The sequence below is a fragment of the Nothobranchius furzeri genome, chromosome 10 (assembly GCF_043380555.1).
Source record: "Nothobranchius furzeri strain GRZ-AD chromosome 10, NfurGRZ-RIMD1, whole genome shotgun sequence".
Classification (NCBI taxonomy): domain Eukaryota; kingdom Metazoa; phylum Chordata; class Actinopteri; order Cyprinodontiformes; family Nothobranchiidae; genus Nothobranchius; species Nothobranchius furzeri.
The window spans coordinates 48,223,493-48,244,565 of NC_091750.1; the positions used below are offsets into that span (position 1 = coordinate 48,223,493).

At 43.3% G+C, this 21,073-nt stretch overlaps 3 protein-coding genes across 4 annotated transcripts; 1 reads left to right on the forward strand and 2 right to left on the reverse strand.

The window, feature by feature from the left end:
* The first annotated feature begins 262 nt into the window (after nt 1-262).
* On the forward strand, nt 263-4,356 carry nlrc3l1 (NLR family, CARD domain containing 3-like 1). The gene is made up of 7 exons (XM_015960950.3): nt 263-351; nt 916-1,099; nt 1,400-1,504; nt 1,649-1,726; nt 1,814-1,919; nt 2,019-2,256; nt 2,355-4,356. The coding sequence occupies exons 2-7, from the start codon at nt 960-962 to the stop codon at nt 3,917-3,919; spliced, it is 2,232 nt and encodes a 743-aa protein (XP_015816436.3). The 5' UTR covers nt 263-351; nt 916-959; the 3' UTR covers nt 3,920-4,356.
* Nucleotides 4,357-4,478: 122 nt separating this feature from the next.
* Nucleotides 4,479-5,873, reverse strand: LOC107386516 (interleukin-1 receptor accessory protein). Of its 2 annotated transcripts, XM_054730591.2 has the most exons (6): nt 5,622-5,873; nt 5,506-5,547; nt 5,369-5,431; nt 5,141-5,270; nt 4,880-5,044; nt 4,479-4,719 (listed from the first exon to the last, which is right to left on the reverse strand). In XM_054730591.2, the coding sequence occupies exons 1-6, from the start codon at nt 5,644-5,646 to the stop codon at nt 4,701-4,703; spliced, it is 444 nt and encodes a 147-aa protein (XP_054586566.2). In that variant the 5' UTR covers nt 5,647-5,873; the 3' UTR covers nt 4,479-4,700. The 2 variants fall into 2 exon arrangements, with proteins under 2 accessions (XP_054586566.2, XP_070411412.1); XM_070555311.1 differs by lacking the exon at nt 5,506-5,547.
* Nucleotides 5,874-7,370: 1,497 nt separating this feature from the next.
* Nucleotides 7,371-20,530, reverse strand: rnf121 (ring finger protein 121). Its single transcript, XM_015960951.3, has 9 exons — nt 20,368-20,530; nt 17,998-18,035; nt 17,702-17,843; nt 17,451-17,605; nt 17,101-17,208; nt 11,515-11,635; nt 11,310-11,443; nt 8,946-9,047; nt 7,371-7,765 (listed from the first exon to the last, which is right to left on the reverse strand). Exons 1-9 carry the CDS (start codon nt 20,443-20,445, stop codon nt 7,645-7,647), a joined length of 999 nt encoding a protein of 332 aa, XP_015816437.1. The 5' UTR covers nt 20,446-20,530; the 3' UTR covers nt 7,371-7,644.
* Between the last annotated feature and the right edge of the window lie 543 nt (nt 20,531-21,073).

Below are 21,073 nucleotides of genomic sequence, written 5' to 3' on the forward strand. Positions count from 1 at the left end.
TTACAAGCAAACCTTAGATGTTTGTAATGGAATTAAGGAGTTAAGATTAATACATTTTGGATAATCCTCAAATATTTACCGAAAGTAATACTAAAGATCTTGGCTAATATGTTAAAAGAATTAAAACAAGAGTAAATAATTAATCAGTTAGATATTTTTATTTAGTATATGATGGCTTTTGGTCTTGGATTGAAAACAACCCTGCCACAGATTTTGTGAAATCTGCGTGTGATCCCTTTCTCGACCTCTAGATGACAGACGACTTTGTGATATTTTGATCTCGCGAGATTTGACTACTAGAAAAATAAAAAGCATTTCCTGGTCGGAATAAGTTTTTACCTTCGGACAAGAGTAAGTTCACATTGTTATAAAGTGACATTATTACAATTTAGTAATAATAGGCATATTTTATAGCCATTATTTGTGATGCATACTTACGTAAAAATGTCAGAAGTTATCCATGTTTGTTAGAGTCGTTTATTTCAGCGCTGCATGCTAGGTTTCTTAATTTACTTGTCATAACTGCTCTTTTAAGGTCTTGTAAAATGCTGTGGACAGCGGCTATCTCTAATATATAAAGAAAACAGGACACGGTCTAACATTAGGAACAGTAAAAACGGATCTAAATGACAAAGAAAAGCTAAACCAAGCTAAGTTAATTCGTCTGTAGATGCCGTATACATGTCGATGGTAGATGTACAAAAGTTTACAGGTTTACTGCAGCTTGTTTCCCAATCCTCAACGAGCCCAACCTGTAGGTTTACTGCTCCAACGCTGTTACATTTACGAGTGTTTTTATTCATTTCTCACACACACCACCTGCCATTTCTATGCTGAAGTTAAAGTGGCTCCAATCTATTAAAAATTAAACTTAAATATCTGGTCTAAACACACTTTGTCTTTTTCATCCACCAGTTTCAGACGTACACTCCGTTCTCAGAGGAGTAAAGGTTCATGAGATGATGGAGGAATCAGCAATGTCATCAGCAAGCTCCTCCATTGGGGATGCCGTGTCAGGTAGAGGAGAGGCTGGCTATGATGATGAGGAAGATCTTTTCTACATCCCTGAAGCAAGACCCCCTCTGGACACGAGCCAGTGGTAGGGGAAAATCTGAGACACTTTCCCTTTTTGTTTCTCCGTGTATTCAATACAAATAGTGAAAACTGTTTCTTAATGACAGACAAAATAAGACATGGCCGTTGTAGCGAAAGAGACAAAGTTCAATGCCCATGATGTTTTTAAAGCGCAGTCTTTTATATTTAAATAAAACAATAGTTCGAATCATCTTCAAATGAACCAAGAGAAGGAAATAACTTCTTAAATTTAAGCGTGTGTTTTCAGTTTGTGAGGCCGTACAGGTTTCAGTAACATCTTGTCCCACCCATGATTTGTCCTCAGCCATTTTGTGGATCCAGCTTTGTCTCCAGCTCAGAGCTACCAGACCATGTCCAGTGAAGGAAGTGCATATGTAATGGAAGATGGTGTAGATGAATCCTCCACAAGGTACGGAGAACATTGAGTCTTGAGAAAAGCTAAATATAAACGTTGGAGATAAACTAGAGCATTGCATCGATAGATCAGCTGCTGTATTGTAAGATTTCTGAGCTGATGACACTAACAGTAATTTCCTTGTGCGCCTGGATTCAGGGTTGAGCTGCAGCGAGCAGACTCGTTCTCCAGCAGCTACTCATTTGACAGCGACGACTGTGAAAAGAAAACTCTCAAGTAAGTAATGACTTCAGTGTGTGCATGTGTGACTTGAAGGCTGGCTAGCCTTTTTTTTTTATATAATCTGCATTTTATTCTCACCAGAGTTCATGAAAAAGAAGGTAACCCGGAGTCTCTCGAAAACCTGGAATTAATCCAAGATCCAGCTGAGATCAGGCATCCATGTTTAACAGTGAAATTTACTTTCCAGGTCAGATTGTTTAGCTTTTCTTTTAACCACTGGCACACACTAACAACCCTCTCCAATTAAAATAGTCTGCACTAAATGTAACTGTCCCTTTGGATTCAGACTTTGAGTGAAACACTGAAGATGCTGTCAGAGGAGGAATTAAGGACTTTTAAGTGGACGCTGTGGACTTATTACCAGCAAATATTCAGCTCCTCTCAAAACATGGACATCGTGGATATTGTGGATCGACTGCTTGAACGTTTTAGCCATGAAGAATCAGTGCAGATCACCAAAACCCTTCTGTACAAGATGGGCAAACAAAAGGAGGTGGAGTACATCACAAACATGTGCATCAGAAGTACGTACATTTATTACCTTAATGTTCATTTAACCGTAACAAAGTTACACATAGAATGATGGCACATTTTATAAGAGTGTTTTTGTTTCTGTTGCCAGATCAAGTACGTTATGATTTATGTAACACCCTGAGGAAGAAATATGGTGCATTAGGTGGTGATTTGGACATGGAGGAAGAGAAAAGGCCCATAGATGACCTATACGTTGATCTTAACGTCCTGTCGAATACTAATAATGGCCCGAACATCGAACACGAGGTTCTGACCATACCTAAACCACACACCAAGCAGAAACAAGGGGTCAAGCTTTCTGTAGCGGATATCTTGTCCCTGAAGATGCAGGAGGAATTCCGCACTACACTGTTATTGGTCGCTGGAGTGGCAGGATCGGGGAAGTCTGTGTTAATCAGAAAGCTGGTTCGTGATTGGGTCGAGGAACGAGCCCCCACGGAATTAGCCTTCGTGTTTCCTTTGGCGTTTAGAGAACTCCGACAGTTTGAGGGGGAGGACGTCTCCCTAGTGAAAATAATACACACGCTCTACCCAGAGACGACGAGATTGAACAAGGAGGATTTTAGCTCTTACGACTGCAGGATGTTATTTATCTTTGATGGGTTAGATGAGTACAACGAGCCTCTTGACTTTTCAAACACGATGCTGATCTCCGATCCTCACGATTCTGGCAGTCTGAACGTCGTCATAGTTAACCTCCTCAGAGGACGGCTACTCTATAACTCCGTGGGCATGTTCACCTCCCGAAAACACATCGATGCCGTTATCCCCTGGGATACGCACTATAATGAACTAGAAGTGTTGGGCTTCTGTGACCCCCAAAAGGACGAGTTCTTTAGGAAGAGGTTTAAAGACCCAAGTCGGGTAGATCGAGTTATCGAGTACGTCAAGTCTGTGAAGACCTTGCATATCATGTGCCACCTGCCTCTGTTCTGCTCGTTGGTGGCTGATGAATGCCAACGCGTTTTCAGGGAGCAGGGATCCCAGGCAGCCCTGCCCAGGAGCATCACCTACGTTTACACAAAGCTGCTGCTGGAGCTTGTTCGTCATCGTAGAAAATTCAGAGCTCCGGATCTCGATCCTGACAAAGAGCAAGAGTTTCTTCTAAAACTTGGAAAACTGGCCCTAAATTGGCTGGAACACAGAACGTTCCAAATTCACAAGCTGGACTGGCCAGAAATCAGCGATAAGGAGGCAATAATGAACAGCGGCCTTTGCATGGAGTACGTGGTGACGCCATACGTTCTGTGTAATGAGGACACGGTCAGTTTTCTCCACCCGACCATTCAGGAGTACCTAGCTGCTCTTTACGCCTTTCTCTCCTTCAGAAACCAGGAGAAGAACGTCTTTGAACACCTTAAAGCCAAAGCCCTGAGGATGTTCAAAGGACACAAAATCATGGAGCTGTACAAGGCTGCTGTGGAGAAGAGTCTGCAGTACGACGGCGGCAACATGAACATTTTTCTGCGTTTCCTGTGTGGAATGGCCCTTGAAAAGAACCAAGAGCTCCTTCGAATCTTCTGCAAGTCTTCAGCAAAAGTGGAGAACCTAAAGGATGATGTTGCTTCTCTAATCAGAAAGAAGATCAAAGAAAATCCATCTTCCAACAGGACTGGAAACTTGCACCAGTGCTTGGAGGAGTTGGGTGTCTGAGACTTTGACTCGGCATGAGACATTTTAACACATCAGTGTGCAGGAACATAAACGGGTAAAGCAGAGGACTTCCGATTGTGCTGTATGACGGAGAAGACTGAGCTAACACTAGAGATCACATTTCATATGAATGAAAATACTAATGAGGTGGGCAGAAAAGCAGAAAGTGCAGCGTTTATAGATGCACATTGACCTGCTGTAGCTTTGGTTGGTTGCACGGAAGTGCAAAAATATTTGTTCTGCTTGAAATGAATAGCTTCATTATTTTGTTTTTAGGATTAGGATAATCCAGTGTTCAACCACAAATTAAGACTAAATATAAAATGAAGCACCTCTGGCAAAATGCTGATAATTAAGGTCTCGTGTTTTCACCCTTTTACCAGGTGGAAGCAACATGCAAACCTTTGTAGCCAAATACAGAGATTAAATCTTCAATGTCAAAAAGCTTAGTTCATGTGAATAATGCCACTTGTGACTCTTTGTTCCATTATGGAATGATTTCCCATGTGATTAAATATTTTTATTTATGATAAAATACATTAATCAAACGAGACGAAAATAGAAAAAAGCTCTAATTTATTTTTATGATCTACAACCAAGAGAAAGCAGATTTGTGCAGCTGCTGCACATCAGAAAATAACAGTTGTATTAAAAGTGTTTTTAGTTCACATCAAGATGTTTCGGAGGTAAGGGAAAACCTAAATCCTGAAGCATCTTCCAGTCAGTTTTCATTTCAGTGCGAGGTAGAGGTCAGATGATGGACTGGGGTCACTTCACAGTTTCACACTACTGATGTGTGTCTAAAGGCAAAAAAAAAAAAAAAAAAAAGCCACTGTGGAAACGAGTGCAGCTCATATTTTCCTCAACTCCCGTATCATTTGTCAAAATCCTGTTAATAAGTTTTCAACAAAGTGCAACACCGAATTCTCTTTTCAAAAATGCAAAACGAAACATTTCTACCTGTAGCTGCCACAGCCTCTGGTCGTTTCTACTAATTTGAAGTGCCTTTGGGCATTTCCAACTGCATTCGTCACAACGCAGCTGAAGGTGGACTTAAAGTCCTCCCTTGTTACGTTTTTGAACACCAGACTCTTGTGCAAAATCGAACCCTCCAGTAAATGTGATCTAGAAGACGAAAACAATCATTGCAAAGTTTAGTTAAATCATGCACTTTTGCAGAAACAAGTTAGTCTTTGAGCAGCTTTAGGTGTTAATACTTACTCGTTAGATTCTACTATTCTGTCATGGCTGCTTTTATCCTCTGGGAACGATCCATCAACAAGCCAGTAGATGAGTGTCTCGTCATCGTCGGCGTATGTGAGTGCATCACAATGCAGAACCAGCTGCGCAGCTGCAGAAGAAAACCGATCAAAAACAGTGCCACAGAAGTTCAAAGCTCTTTTAAAAAGGACTTGTGGAAGATAAAGGTAATGCTAAAGCACGAGCTACCTGGATGAGCTCTTATTCGACTGTGGGGTAGCCCGATGATCTTTGGAGAGTCGACTTCTGAAACTAAAAAACTTTTGTTAAAGCCATGAAATAATTTTTAAAATACACATTTTCCCTATAAAACTATTTTTTTTAACCTGGGAATCCTTCAGCAAGCAGCAAACACAGGAATCCAAACGCTGTTGGAGACGATACAATCTCAGCCTCAGCTTAGACAAAAGATAAATGAATCGCTGATATCGTGTGCAGTTACCTTTGAGAACTGATGTCCGCTTCATTTTGGTCCTTCAGTGAATGACCGCTTCTGACACGTGGGATTATATATACATGGACCTCATGTGTATCATTTACCCACTTCCTCTTTGACTACTCACTGCATGGGGATTTCCTCTCCATTTTGACCAGTTTTGTTCCTTTTTGGTCGTCAAAACACACGCTGGAGCCGTAAACTCTGACTCACAGCAATTCTATTTTTCTTTGTGATTAGTCATGTGTTAAATATTGCATGGACGTTGAACAACCTAAATGGTGTAATATTTATTAAACGATATGGATAAAAACAGTTCAGAGAAACTGATCAGGTACATGGTCCAGTTGTTGTTGGAGCGGGTCAACAGGCCCACAGGTGAGTCGCCCATAAAACCAGTACCGCTGATACCGACCACTTTATGAGGCCTTGCATAGAGCAACCCTCACCATCCAGTGACTTACTGGATCATTCTGAAATCAGTCGGTTTTACCTACTTCACTAAGTACTGTCCAACATTTGAACAAATTCCACCAATTCTCTTAAATTATACATCATTTCCCCACATTTAAGCCATTTAGTTAAAATCCTCAGACTTCTAATCCTGACCAATGGGCTAACAAAAGTTGAAGGTTAAATATGGAACAATTTAATAAAAAGCCATTTAAAGAACTAATACTTCCACAGGGTGTTCAGAGGTGTGCAGAATCAAGGTACAGTATTTACTTTAAAAGCTTAATTTTAATTAAATTATGACATTTTTATTCTGATGGGCATGACACTGGGATTGTTTACATCTACAGGCCAGTAGAGGGAACCATTGCGGGTTACCAGTGGGCTTGGCACAGCAAGTCTGGCTCTGTGGGAAAAGGCGGACTCGACAAGTCAAGCGGCTGCTTCTGAGCCCAGAAGATGTCGCTAACCATCTCAGAAGAGGAGTGAACATAAAAGATCTAAAACCAGAGTGAGTTTAGGTGAAGCCTAAACTCAGATGGACCCAAATAAAAAAATCACTTTTCGGCAGCTAACCTGGCATCCCGACAGCTGGCGACCTTGTTGTATTGCTGCAACAACCTCCACACACTAGATGTCGCCTTGCTGTTCCTGTTCCATATTCTACCTTTAAAGATCATCTAAAAATGAGTTTTTGTAGAAAGGTTATGATGATTTAAAGCGTTCGCCGTTAGTGGGTCTTATAAAAACCTGTTCTGAAGGAACAAATCAGTTCTGACTAGATTCTGTTGGAACTAATCTCCATTTCTCCAAACTGAAGTTCAAAGAGCCACCTCCACAACAGATAAGACTATCGCAACCGGTAAACAGAGTCGCCCCTCCAAAGATCTGACCTTTTTCACCAAGATAAAGATATGTGTTGTTAGTCTGGTTAAATCAACATTTGAGGACCATTTCAAATCCAGTACCAGTAAATGTTCTTAAATGTTCTGTCATAAAAATGTGTGGTGTGTACTCTGGTTAAGGATGAACTGCCGGGTTTCCCTGGTGATTACACAGCTTACGGTCATGGCTGTTAAAGGTTATGGTTCTTGTGTGATGCTGAGATCAGAGTTGTTGCTACATGACTGCAGAAAATGTCTTAGAGGTAACATGTTTGAGGAAGCAATGATTTATGCTAGTTTCCATTTGAAATATATGACTCAAGTGATAACTCCCAGTCACGGATATGACCAAATCCAGCATGACACTTTTGGGTTTTGACAGAAACTTAAAATATAAACAAGTAAAAAGCACCTCTAATGATTTTGATAACCACTTTACTATCCATAAGATGCACAAACCAGCCACTGAGGTGGCGCCGTTTGAGAAAAAGCCTGGGAAACTGACATAGACATCCAAAATCAGAATAAACTAATTAAATCCAAATAAAACAGAAATACAGATATGTGCCTATAAATATGTACAAAAAGTATAGACACTTGTGTTGGTGTTTTAGTTTGTTAGGCCCACAGTCCCTTGAGCCAGTGTATATCTTCTTGGTCTGGCACCTCTGTCCAGTTCAGGAGGCTGCAGGTCACTCCAGACCGAGGGTGTAGTTGATACCTTGGACAAACCCGATAATAACGGGCTGCCAGGCCACCAAGTATCGAAGCCAGTCTAAAAGTTGCCCGTACATCACGTGTGGTCTTTCCCAGCTGAGAAAAACACTTCAGGAAAACAAAGAACTGAACACAAGAGCTAAAAGGCAGAAACTGAAGGTTAAGAAAAAGCTTCATCATGTAAAATTCCCTTTTAGTCTCAGTTGTCACATGTAACTGAAATGTCTCACTAATCCATAAAAAGGAACAGGAACTCTTCTGTAAACATCTGATGCCTCATTTTTATGGTATTTCATTTAGGATTTGTTTATCAGTCTCACTGTCATTCTCTCATGATTTAGCACCGTTTTGACATTTGGTTAATCTGTCAACATCCTCAAATGAGAAAAAGGCTTAAAGGCACTTTTGAAACATTTTCCTCCTTTATAAACAGTACGATAGCCTCTGTAAATATAGGAGATGCGTTATTTAGTGTGACTGCTGAAAACAAAAGGGAATCATTTGTATGTTTTAGTAAAGGTGAGGTTCACTGAGAAACAGTTTACTTGTTCTTTTTGAAATATGATCCATGACAGTGTCACATGCAGACTGAACGTGAAAGCAGCTAATCTACCTAAGCGCCCATCATTAGCCGCCAAAAGAAGAGAGAAAAACAAACGCTCGGGTCAGAATGACACGCAGACGTGTGTCACACTAAACTAGCATCCATGGACTTACACACCGTGGCGCTCAACCAAGGAAGGTTGTGTTGGTTTTTGCAGCCAGGAGAGAGTAAAGCACTTCTCCAGCTCGTAGAAATTAGCTGTTAGCATTAGCACCACGCTTGTGTTATTTGTGGAGGTAAAACATCAATGCTGCAGAGCAATTGGAGGCAGTCGCATTGCCATTATCCAATCAGAAGCAAGATATCATGAATAATAAGTAAAACTCCAAATCCTGGTGTTTCCTGCCCCCACTCCTCTGGCTTACTTCTTCCAAAAAACAAGTTTTTTTGTTTTGTTTTTTCTTACACAGAACTCAAAAAGCATTCATTTATACTAGAGACTACAGCAAATGCATTGAAATAATGTGTGCATGCTCTCTTTATAAAACTGTTTGCCAGCTGGCCTGGGAACCCTTAAGATTCCCCAGGAGGTCCTGACCCAAAGAGCTGAGGAGAGGGAAGTCTGGCCCTCAGCTCAGGCTACTGCCCCAGCTACCCAAACCCACATAAACGAAGGAAAAAGGATGGATGGAAGTTCAAAGCTCAATTAAGAATGAAGAAAAAAAAGGATACGGATTACTGAACATCCTCTTCAGATCCACCTTCTCTTTGCAATAAGGGCACATCTGCTTCTTTCCAACGATGCACCATCCTCTTATGCAGAACTCGTGGAACCTGAGTGAAGTTAAGGCTCAAAGTAACACAAGCAGAAACTACAACACAGCAGCTTTGTAAAACGTGGATTTAATTGTACGCTACATAACAGGAGCAGCATGGTGGGACAGCTGGTAGAACTGTTGCTTCACAGTGAGATGGTTGCAGGTTCAAATCCTGGATGCAGCTTTTTCACATGAAGTTGGCATGTTTCCCCACACATGGTGCTGCAGTTTCCTCCCACAGATAAAAAACTCGGGGAGTTGGAATTATCACACTATTAGTGACGAATTACAGCCATAATTAGTGCATTTTTTATTACCGTATTTTCCGGACTATAAGCTGCTACTTTTTCCCCACGCTTTGAACCATGCGGCTTATAATGAGGTGCGGCTTTACTGAAGATTTTCCTTCACCTGCCAGGGGGCGCTTTAGCAGAAAGTGAAACAGGTGGAAGACAAAAGTTGAAATCGAAGAAAGTGCTCATTTTAATTTAGCACATGCAAGCAGCCGGCATGACGAAGAATTTTTTTCAAATCCATACCCCCTCATCATGGTAACTACACGTATGAGTTCACATGTTGCCGCGTTTAAGTTGAAGGCCATCGATCTGGCAGTAAAGGAGGGAAACAGTGCTGCCGCACGTAAGCTTGGCATGAATGAATTCATGGTTCGGCGCTGGAGATGGCAGCGGGACGAACTCATTCAAGCCAGCTTCACCCGGGGATGATGACAGCAACACGGACAGCGACACAGAAAAGGTATGTGACGAAGCTCTTCTGAGGCTGTTCAACTCCGACACTGAAGATGATGACTTCAGTGGATTCAATGCGCAGGAGGACGATGAATAATCTAATCAATAACTTTTCAGTTTTGTTTAATACTGATCAGTTCAGTTACGTTCAGTTAAACTACGTTTTCAATTCAGTAGATATCCGGTAGATATCTGTGGCTTTTAGCCCGGTGCGGCTTGTATAAGTACAGTTCCATGTTTGTTTGTGTTTTCAAACTTAGTAGGTGCGACTTATACTGAGGTGCGCTCTATAGTCCGAAATTATGGTATGTTAATCTATAACACTACTGTTTCTGTGTATGTGCTTCTGTTGTAGCAGGAAGGGTAAGATGCGTTGCAGAGTCAAGGAGTGAAAACGGAGGATTATATAAGTGTCGGTCCTATCAATGGGGAATTGGTATTTCAAAAATGCTCTGACAGCACCATGGATAAAGGTAGAGTGATATGCAGATGATGATGTGCAGGTACGAGGTAGGCAGCATTCTCCTCCACTAATAGAAGATGTAATAGATTGATTAACGCAGGTGTGAAAGCTTCAGCAATGAGGCACCTGATTTTGTTTTACTTTTGTTTTCAAGGTATGGGGATGGTTAAATTCCCCTTGCTGCTCAGAGGTAAAGGTTACAGCCAGCACTTGGTCTAGTCTAAAAAACTGGGCTTTCTGTTCAAGCCTTCTAAACACAATGACTTCATAAAGCCACTATTTTATCATCAATGTCCGACGCAATACAACGATGTTCAAAGAAAATACCTCAAGATGAGCACCATCTCAGCTACTTTAAGAGATCAGATTACTTAAAGATCAGAATTAATCTCATGGCAGCACAACAAAAACATGCATGTTATGTTGATTAGACTCTGAATTGTGCCTTGGTGTGCACGAGTGTGTGAAAGGTTGCTTGTCCCTGTGAGGGACTGGAGTCCTGTCCAGGCTGCTCCATCCTAACATCCGATGACTGCCGGAGATGAACACCAGCTCCCCGTGACCCTAGTGAGGAAACGTGGTTCGGATAACAGGATGAGAAACTAAATGGGACACCGGTAGATCCAACATCTAGAAACGTCTGATAACTCATGTCACTGAGCATAACCGTGACTTTGCAGAAATGTGAGCAGAATGTCCCGTTTTCAGACCACCTGACTTTTCTGCATTTACATGTGCGTGGGTGTGTGTGTGAACACGTACTCTGTGCCGTCTCCACGTGAATGTGTTACCCAGTTACCACTAAATGTGAACAGGTCCATGTGAAGCTTCGTTATGATACACCAAACACACACCAGATTAGAATCATCACCAGGGAAGTCAAATAGACTCGTTTTCAGATTAGCATAAACAGGTCAGGTTAACCTTTTCCATTTCCTCTTTTTAAATGGATTCAATGATTAACTTCACGATACAAACTTGTGATGCGAACAGCCTTTAAGGTACTTCTCTTTCACCACAAAGACGGATGTAAAGTAGAATCTGTGTACGTGAGATGAAAGGATACACGTGGTTGCAGGATAATCTGTACGTGTTCTCGATGATCCCTTCCTCACTGACATCGACCAGGATAGGCTGGCCGCACACGGCACAGATATTGTCTGAGAGGTGTTTGGTTGGCATCCCAGACGCACTGTAATACTGAAACAAACAGGAAAGTTTAAATTTGCTTCCAAATAAAGGAGCAGAAATATCTGGTAATGTGCACTTACTCCAACAGTTGAAGCCATGAAGTCTGCACACATCTCAGCAAAATCCCTTCCAAGGACACCATAATACAGCCCATAGAAAAGCAGTGAAACACCAAAGTCCATGGCATCCTCCGGCTTTATCCTGGACCAAAAATATAACAAAACACCTAAGGTTATAGCCATGACTAATGCTGCGGAGGCATTAAAGGGCAAACAAATGATAAAATGCTCATTTTCATTCTTTTTATGAAAAGGAGAACACAAAAAGGTCGTTTTTAATTTAATCTAGAATCTGAAACATCTACTTGTGACCTGAATTTAACTGTATCTGTAGAGGAGCTGAAGATGAGTCGCAGTACCGCCTTTAAAAAGCAAACGAAAATAACTGAATCCATGTTGATATTTAACAAACTTCTGTTTCTTCACTCTAACAGCAGTGACTAAACTCCCTTTTCCATCCGTGCTCCCGACACTGGGCTGTTGTCAAACAAAGATGGCTGACATGTGGAGGATGCTTATTAGTGGAAGTGATGCTCATTAGAATTGTAAACCAGACTCGTTTTAGATTTAGTTAAAATTAGAAAATGTCTCATTTATCTGCAGAAGAAATGAAAACAAAAGCCATAACTCCCCTCTCCATTTGTAAACAGCTGCCACGCATGTAAACATTATTCTGGTTTTATTTTCTAGTTATGTGACAAGAACATATTTTAAACTATTTGTGAGATGTTAGGGTTTGTTTGCTTCTCTTTCTCAAATGAACTAGAAGGAGCAGTGAAACATATTACAGTTTTTCTCAATTGCTTAAACATTTTTGGTAACCTTGCCTCGTATTCTCACAACAGTAAACACAAATCCATAACGTCTCACCCAGTTTCCCAAACATTGTATTTTTAGGTCAAAATTAAGCTTTACACTCACAACTGTTCACTCTTGCTGAAAAACCAAACTTTGCCCACAGACCACACACACACACACACACACACACACACACACACACACACACACACACACACACACACACACACACACACACACACACACACACACACACACACACACACACACACACACACACACACACACACACACACACACACACACACACACACACACACACACACACACACACACACACACACACACACACACACACACACACACACACACACACACAGGTGCAATAAAATCAAAACAATATATGTAAAACTGGCAAGTTATGCTGCTCGTGGTTCTTCCCCACAAAAACCTTTTCACATGATGAACACCAGAGATGCAACCAACGAATATACACCGGTGCATTTATATTCATGTACCATACAGTACAACACACACCACAAACATTACTCTGCCCCAGCATCTTGTCTTTGGTCTGGGTCAGACCCGAGAGCCTCATCCACATCACAGGCTAGCGGCCCTCGCTGGGAGGGAGGGGGGGGTCTGATGTTGGAAGCAACAATGAGGCTGGACTTGTTGCCATGCCTCCCTCATAGTCATTCCATGGACAAGGACACGGTCAACTAATGTGGCTAGAATTTCATCCGAGACCACTTGTCTCCTTGCCCCGGCTGTTCCCCTCCACCTCCTCCTCTACCCTGGCATCCCAGACCTACTTCTCCTCCTACTCCTCCTCCTTCTCCTCTTGCACCACCTCCTCCTTCTGCAACTCCTCCACTATGGTGTCCTAAACATCCTTCTCCTCCACCTCTTCCTTTGCATCTCTTTGGATCCATTGTTTCAAACCCGCACGAGCCAACTTCGGCCTTTTTATCCATCCATCAAAGTGTCTGATCGGTGTGTGTTACGTCTAGTGTATCCAGGTGGTTAATTGTGTGCTAATTTAGCTCAAGCTGTGCTGACTTCAGTTAACATTCCTGACTATAGTGCTTTCTAAATGACCACATGATGTCAGCACTGAAAAATGTAGGGATTTGTGTGTAGAGTTTTGTAGAAACAGTTAACTAAATCTGACTCATGTGTTAAAGCAGGGAATAGTGAAAAATGGCATTACGGTTTTGGAATTTGAGTTCACTCCTCCTTGAACCGTCACCTTATCGTGGTGGAGGAGTTTGAGTGCCCTAATGATCCTAGGAGCTATGTTGTCTGGGGCACTTAGTGCCCCTGGTAGGGTCTCCCATGACAAATTGGTCTTAGGTGAAGGGTGAGACAAAGAACGGTTCGAAGGATCTTTCATGGCGGTTAAAACGAAGAGTCGGAGTACCCGGCCCGGAGGGTTACCGGGGTCCCACCCTGGAGCCAGGCCTGGGGTTGGGGCCCGTGAGCGAGCGCCTGGTGGCCGGGCTTTCGCCCATGGGGCCCGGCCGGGCCCAGCCCGAACCGGATACATGGGCTCGTCCAACTGTGGACCCACCACCCGCAGGAGGAACATGAAGGGTCCGGTGCAATGCGAATCGGGTGGCAGACCAAGGCGGGAGCCTTGGCGGTCCAATCCCCGGACAAGAAAACTAGTTTTTGGGACATGGAACGTCACCTCGCTGGCGGGGAAGGAGCCGGAGCTTGTGGCAGAGGTTGAGCGGTACCGGCTAGATATAGTCGGACTCACCTCGACACATTGCATTGGCTCTGGAACCCGAGACCTGGAGAGGGGTTGGACACTCTACTTTGCTGGAGTTGCTCCGGGTGAGAGGCGGAGGGCTGGGGTTGGCTTTTTGTTAGCCCCGAGACTCTCTGCCTGTGTGTTGGGGTTTACCCCGGGGGACAAGAGGGTAGCTTCCTTGCGCCTTCGGGTCGGGGAACGGGTCCTGACTGTTGTTTGTGCTTATGGGCCAAATATCAGTTCAGAGTACCCACCCTTTTTGGAGTCCCTGGGACGAGTGCTAGATAGTGCTCCATCAGGGGACTCCATTGTCCTGCTGGGGGACTTCAATGCTCACGTGGGCAATGACAGCTTGACCTGGAGGGGTGTGATTGGGAGGAACGGCCCACCTAATCTGAACTCGAGCGGTGTTTTGTTATTGGACTTCTGTGCAAGCCGCAGTTTGGCCATAACGAACACCATGTTCGAACATAAGGATGCCCACCGGTACACTTGGTACCAGGGCAGCCTAGGTCACAGGTCGATGATAGATTTTGTAGTCGTATCATCTGACCTGCGGCCGTATGTTTTGGACACCCGAGTGAAGAGAGGGGCGGAGCTGTCAACTGATCACCACCTGGTGGTGAGTTGGATCAGATGGCAAGGGAACATGCCGCGTAGACCTGGCAGACCCAAACGCATAGTGAGGGTCTGCTGGGAACGCCTGGCAGAAGAACCTGTCAAGACGGTCTTCAACTCCCACCTCCGGCAGAGCTTTGACCACGTCCCGAGAGCAGTGGGGGACATTGAGTCCGAGTGGGCCTTGTTCCACTCTGCGATTGTCGAGGCGGCTGTTGCTAGCTGTGGTCGTAAGGTGGCCGGTGCCAGTCGTGGTGGCAACCCCCGTACCCGCTGGTGGACACCAGAGGTTCGGGGAGCCGTCAGGCTGAAGAAGGAGGCCTACAGGGAGTGGCTGGTCTGTGGGTCTCCGGAGGCAGCAGACAGGTACCGGATAGCCAAGCGGAGTGCAGCAGTGGCAGTTGCTGAGGCAAAATCTCGGGCGTGGGAGGAGTTTGGTGAGGCCATGGAGAAAGACTATCGATCGGCTCCAAAGAGGTTCTGGCAAACTGTCCGGCGCCTCAGGAGAGGAAGGCAGCAACTCGCTCACACTGTTTACAGTGAGGATGGGGAGCTGCTGACGTCAACTGAGGCTATAGTCGGACGGTGGAAGGAATACTTTGAGGAGCTCCTCAATCCCACCAATGCGCATTCCGAGGAGGAACCAGAGCTGGGAGGCCTGGGGATGGACTGTCCGATCTCGGGGGCAGAAGTTGCTGAGGTAGTCAAACAACTACACAGCGGCGGAGCCCCGGGGGCGGATGAGGTTCGTCCTGGGTATCTCAAGGCTATGGATGTTGTAGGGCTGTCATGGTTGACACGTCTCTACAACATTGCGTGGTCATCGGGGGCAGTTCCTAGGGAGTGGCAGACCGGGGTGGTGGTCCCCATCTTTAAGAAGGGTGACCTGAGGGTGTGTTCCAACTATAGGGGGATCACACTCCTCAGCCTCCCTGGAAAGGTCTACTCCAAGGTACTGGAGAGGAGGGTCCGATCGATAGTTGAATCTCAGATAGAGGAGGAGCAATGTGGTTTTCGTCCTGGCCGTGGAACTGTGGACCAGCTCTATACCCTTGCAAGGGTGATGGAGGGGGCATGGGAGTTTGCCCAACCAATCCACATGTGCTTTGTGGATTTGGAGAAGGCTTATGACCGTGTCCCCAGGGGCACCCTGTGGGGGACGCTCCAGGAGTATGGGGTGGGTGGCTTTCTGTTAAGGGCCATTCAGTCCCTTTACCAGAGGAGCGTGAGTTTGGTCCGCATAGCCGGTAGTAAGTCGGACCTGTTCCCAGTGAGGGTTGGACTCCGCCAGGGCTGCCCTTTGTCACCGGTTCTGTTCATCACTTTTATGGACAGAATTTCTAGACGCAGCCGTGGTGTGGAGTGTGTCGAGTTTGGTGGCAGGAGAATCTCGTCTCTGCTTTTTGCGGATGATGTGGTCCTCCTAGCTTCACCCAACTCTGACCTTCAGCTCTTGCTGGGTAGGTTCGCGGCCGAATGTGAAGCGGCTGGGATGAGGATCAGCACCTCCAAATCTGAGACCATGGTTCTCGACCGGAAAAGGGTGGCTTGCCACCTCCGGGTCGGGGGAGAGGTCCTACCTCAAGTGGAGGAGTTTAAGTATCTCGGGGTCTTGTTCACGAGTGAGGGTAGGAGGGATCGGGAGATCGACAGGCGGATTGGTTCGGCGTCTGCAGTGATGCGGACGCTGAGCCGATCTGTCGTGGGGAAGAGGGAGCTGAGCCAGAAAGCCAGGCTCTCGATCTACCGGTCGATCTACGTCCCAATCCTCACCTATGGTCATGAGCTTTGGGTAATGACCGAAAGAACGAGATCGCGGATACAAGCGGCCAAAATGAGTTTCCTCCGTAGGGTGGCCGGGCTCAGCCTTAGAGATAGGGTGAGGAGCTCGGACATTCGGGAGGGACTCGGAGTAGAACCGCTGCTCCTCCGGATCGAAAGGAGCCAGTTGAGGTGGTTTGGGCATCTGGTCAGGATGCCTCCTGGACGCCTCCCCGGGGAGGTGTTTCGGGCATGTCCTGCCGGCAGAAGGCCCCCGGGTCGACCCAGGACACGGTGGAGAGGTTACATCTCCAATCTGGTCCGGGAACGCCTTGGGGTCCTGCCGGAGGAGCTGGTGGACAAGGCCGGGGAGAGGACGGCCTGGAGCTCCCTAGTTGGGATGCTGCCCCCGCGACCCGGACCCGGATAAGCGGAGGAAGATGAAGAGTTCAAAAGGTTGGTTATATTGTTTAAGCAATCGAGAAAACTGTAATGTGTTTTTGAAGCAGTGATTACAAAAATGTGCAATCAGCACCATCTAGTGGCAAGCAAAGAACCGGAAAAGGGAAATTAGACTTTTCCTGTTTGTATGAAAATACAAAAGACTTTTTCTTCAGCAGTTTAACAATCATTGAAAATGTGAGAATACTTTTGTTATGGCAACAGCATACCTGAATATCAGGTTAATACCAAAAAGTGTAAACATGACAACAGTGTAGCCAACTATTCCAGTAGCATAGCTGATCTTGTACAGGAGGAGGAACCACTTGTACACCAACCTATAAATAAAAAGCAAAAGATATGTCTCAATTAAATAAAAAGGCTTTACATTAGGGACAAGTTTTCTCAACACAAAGTAAAAAAACACATCCCACATTATTTTAACACAGTTGAGTCACAAAATCAATACCACACACAGAAAAGAGAATGCTTTGTGACGATAATCTATTCTGCTGGGAAGCATTATGTCATTTTCTCTCATGTAGATTGTGGATCTGGAAAGGTTTAAGCAAAGGTCTACCTCGGAGTGGTGCACGCAAGAGGTTTGCGAGTGGCGCGGAAGGAGATGTACGCTGTGATGACAGAGAAGATAAACCATGTGGTCAGGAACCTCCACCAGTGAAGTTTGGTAGTAAAGTAGAGAGGAACTACCCACATCTGGAACAGAGTCACCAGCTAAAAACACAAAAAATGTGGATAAGCAATCAAAATTTATACTCATCATCATCTTATCCAAGTTTGCACTCAGAGCTTGTGTGTTTAGGACTTTACGTTGTAAGACTTTGGATGTCGTTGTTTCCACTGAACAAGAACAAGCTGGGCGACGACCAGGGTGACGATGAGGATCAGAACCATCTCTGCGTGCATGGCTTCATGGCCTTTGTGTTTGGCGTGCATCCTTGCATGCTCCACTCTGGTGAAAAATATGTACATTATCTATGTTATACAGCAAGGAGCCACATTATGCAGAACACATATAAGTTCAACATATAGCAGCAAAAGTAGTAAATAGATGAATAAACGTCGTTTGTTGTTTGACATCGAGTCACTGTGGTGCAGACACTAACCTCCATTTCTCTTCTGGTGAAAGCTTAGACACATCAAACTGAAGGAAAAAAACACAAAGTTTATTTTGACAACTGCTACCTGAACAGCTGAACAAAACAAAATGTCAGCTGGCTAAACAATCCAAAGTTTTATTTGTGTTAATCTAAAAATGCATTTATTCAAGTTTTTATTTTAAGACAAAAAGCGCAACTTTTTCAGAAACTAATAAGATTTTATCCTGATGCTGATAATCTGTAACGGTAATGGCTTCCAGTCCTTTAGATGCTTCTAAAACAAGTCAGACATAACTAATGTTGAGTCTCGTGACTCTACCCTTTCCAGTTCATAGCACTAAAACTTACAGGAACACGAACATAAACAACCCACACATTTTTCCCCCCCCCAAATATCTAATATAGACGTTGTCAAAATGGCGTTAGACCATAGTGGCATAGGCCAATCTTCAGATTTTATTCATTATCAGCTTTTCAAAAGCTGGATTCCTACTTATAATTTCCTATACTGTGAATTCAAGACACCCTAGGGTACTAAAAGCAGTGGGAATTAATAACACCTGTCATGGATGTGAAGTTTTTTTTTAATGTTTGTCATCATTTGCATAAAAAGTCAGTTTTATTAAAAATATACATTTAAAAACTCTATAGGATTTCTTTTTTTTTTATCCAGACTTTCAAAAAATGTGAGCAAAAGAAGCCACTGATGTAGCTTCTGATTTCTGCTCTGTAAGACAAGTGGACATGCTGACTTCTTAAATGTTTGAGCACACCTTGAGTGACTAATAACATGGAAACCATGGAGCTACACAACAGGATGGGACAGGTAAGAAAAGGTAAAGCTACTTGGTGTGGTTTTGCCTTGTAGCTTTTCTCAGACAGTCCCTAGGCAGAGAGGCAGCTCTCTCATGAGTCTCTCCAGCAGAGCAGAGACAGCACCGGCCCAGGACCGAGACCAACTCTCTAGAGACAGTCCTGCCTGGCTTTGCTCCAGTCACAGAGACTTGGGCGGCTCTGCCCTCATCTTGCTAAACAGAATGCTAACATGTAGCATCTGAAACATAAAAAGCCAACATTTCTCTGTCTCAAAGGTGTAAACTTAGCAGTACTTAGTTATTTTATTACAGTTTAGACTCACAGTTGGTAAAAATATAGAAAAGGTGCTGAAAACTCAGATGTGAGGTGCTACAGACCAGAATAATTACATATTCAATTTTAAATAATGACAATGAAACTGAGAAGTGAAACTCAACACTTAATAGAAAGCAGTTTGTTTTGAGGAGGTCAAGACACAACAAATTTTCCTGGAAACACAGACACTTTTGGGTGGAATGAACAACTTTAAGTAAAAAATAACTTTAAAAGTACAAGTGATATACCAACGCAACTGATTAAATAAACCCCTAAAACAACACTCAGGATCATCAATTATCATAAATAAAATTGAGCAAGTGTGATGAGTAATTGTTCTCCTCCCAAATTGCTGAGCTTGTTCAGCTACTCTGGATTAAGTAAAAAGACAACAGTCTTGTTGTTTGTGAGCTTCTCATATTACACTGACAAATAAGGTCAGCTATTTCAAACACTAGAAGGTATTTGTATAAGGGTTCCCACTCCCACCCATCAAATAATAAAAATCACATTTATAAACAGCGTACAATATTTTGACAAACAACAATACATGACTACTGCTGACGTGTGCTTGTAGAAAATAAAAGCATCAGTGATAATTTTAAAGCATTTCAAGTTATTAATAAGCACCGCCTCTTCAGCTTGGTAAATATTTCACTACATTTATCCACCTGACTTGATGACAGATTGGGATATTTAAAGTCCAGTCTAATGAGACCTTGTGCCTTGAAGTCTGAAACCAAATCACGTTTGCATTTAGACGCAAGCAGAACTAGAACCTTAAAATTCTACAGGAAGTGCTACGATTACTTCCTATGACTTGACATTATTCGACCTTTGACCTCCATCAGCCACATCAGCTTTTCCTAAAATTAATAGATTACATGTGAAGTCGTTTCTTAAAAGTAGAATTGAACTTAGATGTAGACGCAAAACATTATTTAACAGTTCTGTGAGGAAAATAAACAGCTGAGTAACTTTAACGAGAAGCCGGTGCATGGAACATTAGCGATGTTTTGTATTTTGAGGAGTTTTCTTTACTTCCTCTAATACCTGAAACGATGTTTTTATGTTAGCCAGAAATATACTTCCCCCTAGCACCAACGTCTAGTAGCTGCTAAATTTACCGGCATGTTGGTGCTTGTGGTGGGCTAAATCCGCGAGCAGCAGCTAGCTTGGACCTCCCAGCTTAACCCGCTCTCGTTTGTTTTATTTGTCACTTTCGATGTGGCACATTATCCTGACCTGGTTCGCCTCATTTTGGTGCTCCAGTCCATGGTCATGCTCCACGCCGTCAACCTCCACCTCAAACACTCCAGCCATCTTCGGAGTGCTATTTTATCGTTTCCTGGGCCATTAGCATTAGCTTAAGCTTAAGGGGGTAACTTCCGGTGCTGTGCTGTTGAAAAAAGTTTCACAATAAAAGTTCAACTCTTTTGATTTATTTATTTTTTTGTTCAGTAATTTTAATAAATAATACAATAAAGCCGCTTTGCAAAACTTTCAAACTTCATAAATGGATATTTAAATAAATAATTACACAGTAGTAATTTTATAGAACTTTTTTTATTATAAGTGGATTTCTGAGATAACACTTCATTATAATTGTATAACTTTCATCACAAAAGCACAATGTACTGATGGGCATTTCACAAAGTACAACAGTACGTTTTAACTGAATATTTAGAACGTTTGACAAAAACACATTATCTGCAGCACAGAACCTCAAACTAAGAGGTTGTGTCTGTAACACCATCTGGCAGCTTTAAAAATCATTGGAAAAATTTATGAACAATTTAAAGTTGGATATGTGGAGAAGAGTGTGGAACATGCCCTCTCAATTTTTATGCCTGTTTCTTTTTCTTTTTGTATTATTTATTTTAATATTATAAACATATTAGCACTTTTTTCACAATTGTAGGCAGCCAATAAATAGTTATAAATGTGGTCA

What these genes read in the sequence shown, in the direction of transcription:
- nlrc3l1 (XM_015960950.3), top strand. Translation starts at nt 960, where the DNA reads ATGATGGAGGAATCAGCAATGTCATCAGCAAGCTCCTCCATTGGGGAT. An exon ending in CCTCTGGACACGAGCCAGTG is followed by an intron (nt 1,100 to 1,399) that starts GTAGGGGAAAAT and finishes ATTTGTCCTCAG; the next exon opens with CCATTTTGTGGATCCAGCTT. An exon ending in TGTGAAAAGAAAACTCTCAA is followed by an intron (nt 1,727 to 1,813) that starts GTAAGTAATGAC and finishes TATTCTCACCAG; the next exon opens with AGTTCATGAAAAAGAAGGTA.
- LOC107386516 (XM_054730591.2), bottom strand. Translation starts at nt 5,646, where the DNA reads ATGAAGCGGACATCAGTTCTCAAAG. An exon ending in TCGAATAAGAGCTCATCCAG is followed by an intron (nt 5,271 to 5,368) that starts GTAGCTCGTGCT and finishes TTTCTTCTGCAG; the next exon opens with CTGCGCAGCTGGTTCTGCAT. An exon ending in AGAATAGTAGAATCTAACGA is followed by an intron (nt 5,045 to 5,140) that starts GTAAGTATTAAC and finishes TTCGTCTTCTAG; the next exon opens with ATCACATTTACTGGAGGGTT.
- rnf121 (XM_015960951.3), bottom strand. Translation starts at nt 20,445, where the DNA reads ATGGCTGGAGTGTTTGAGGTGGAGGTTGACGGCGTGGAGCATGACCAT. An exon ending in CTTGCGTGCACCACTCCGAG is followed by an intron (nt 17,209 to 17,450) that starts GTAGACCTTTGC and finishes TTTTATTTATAG; the next exon opens with GTTGGTGTACAAGTGGTTCC. An exon ending in GGTATTAACCTGATATTCAG is followed by an intron (nt 11,636 to 17,100) that starts GTATGCTGTTGC and finishes TTTTTGGTCCAG; the next exon opens with GATAAAGCCGGAGGATGCCA.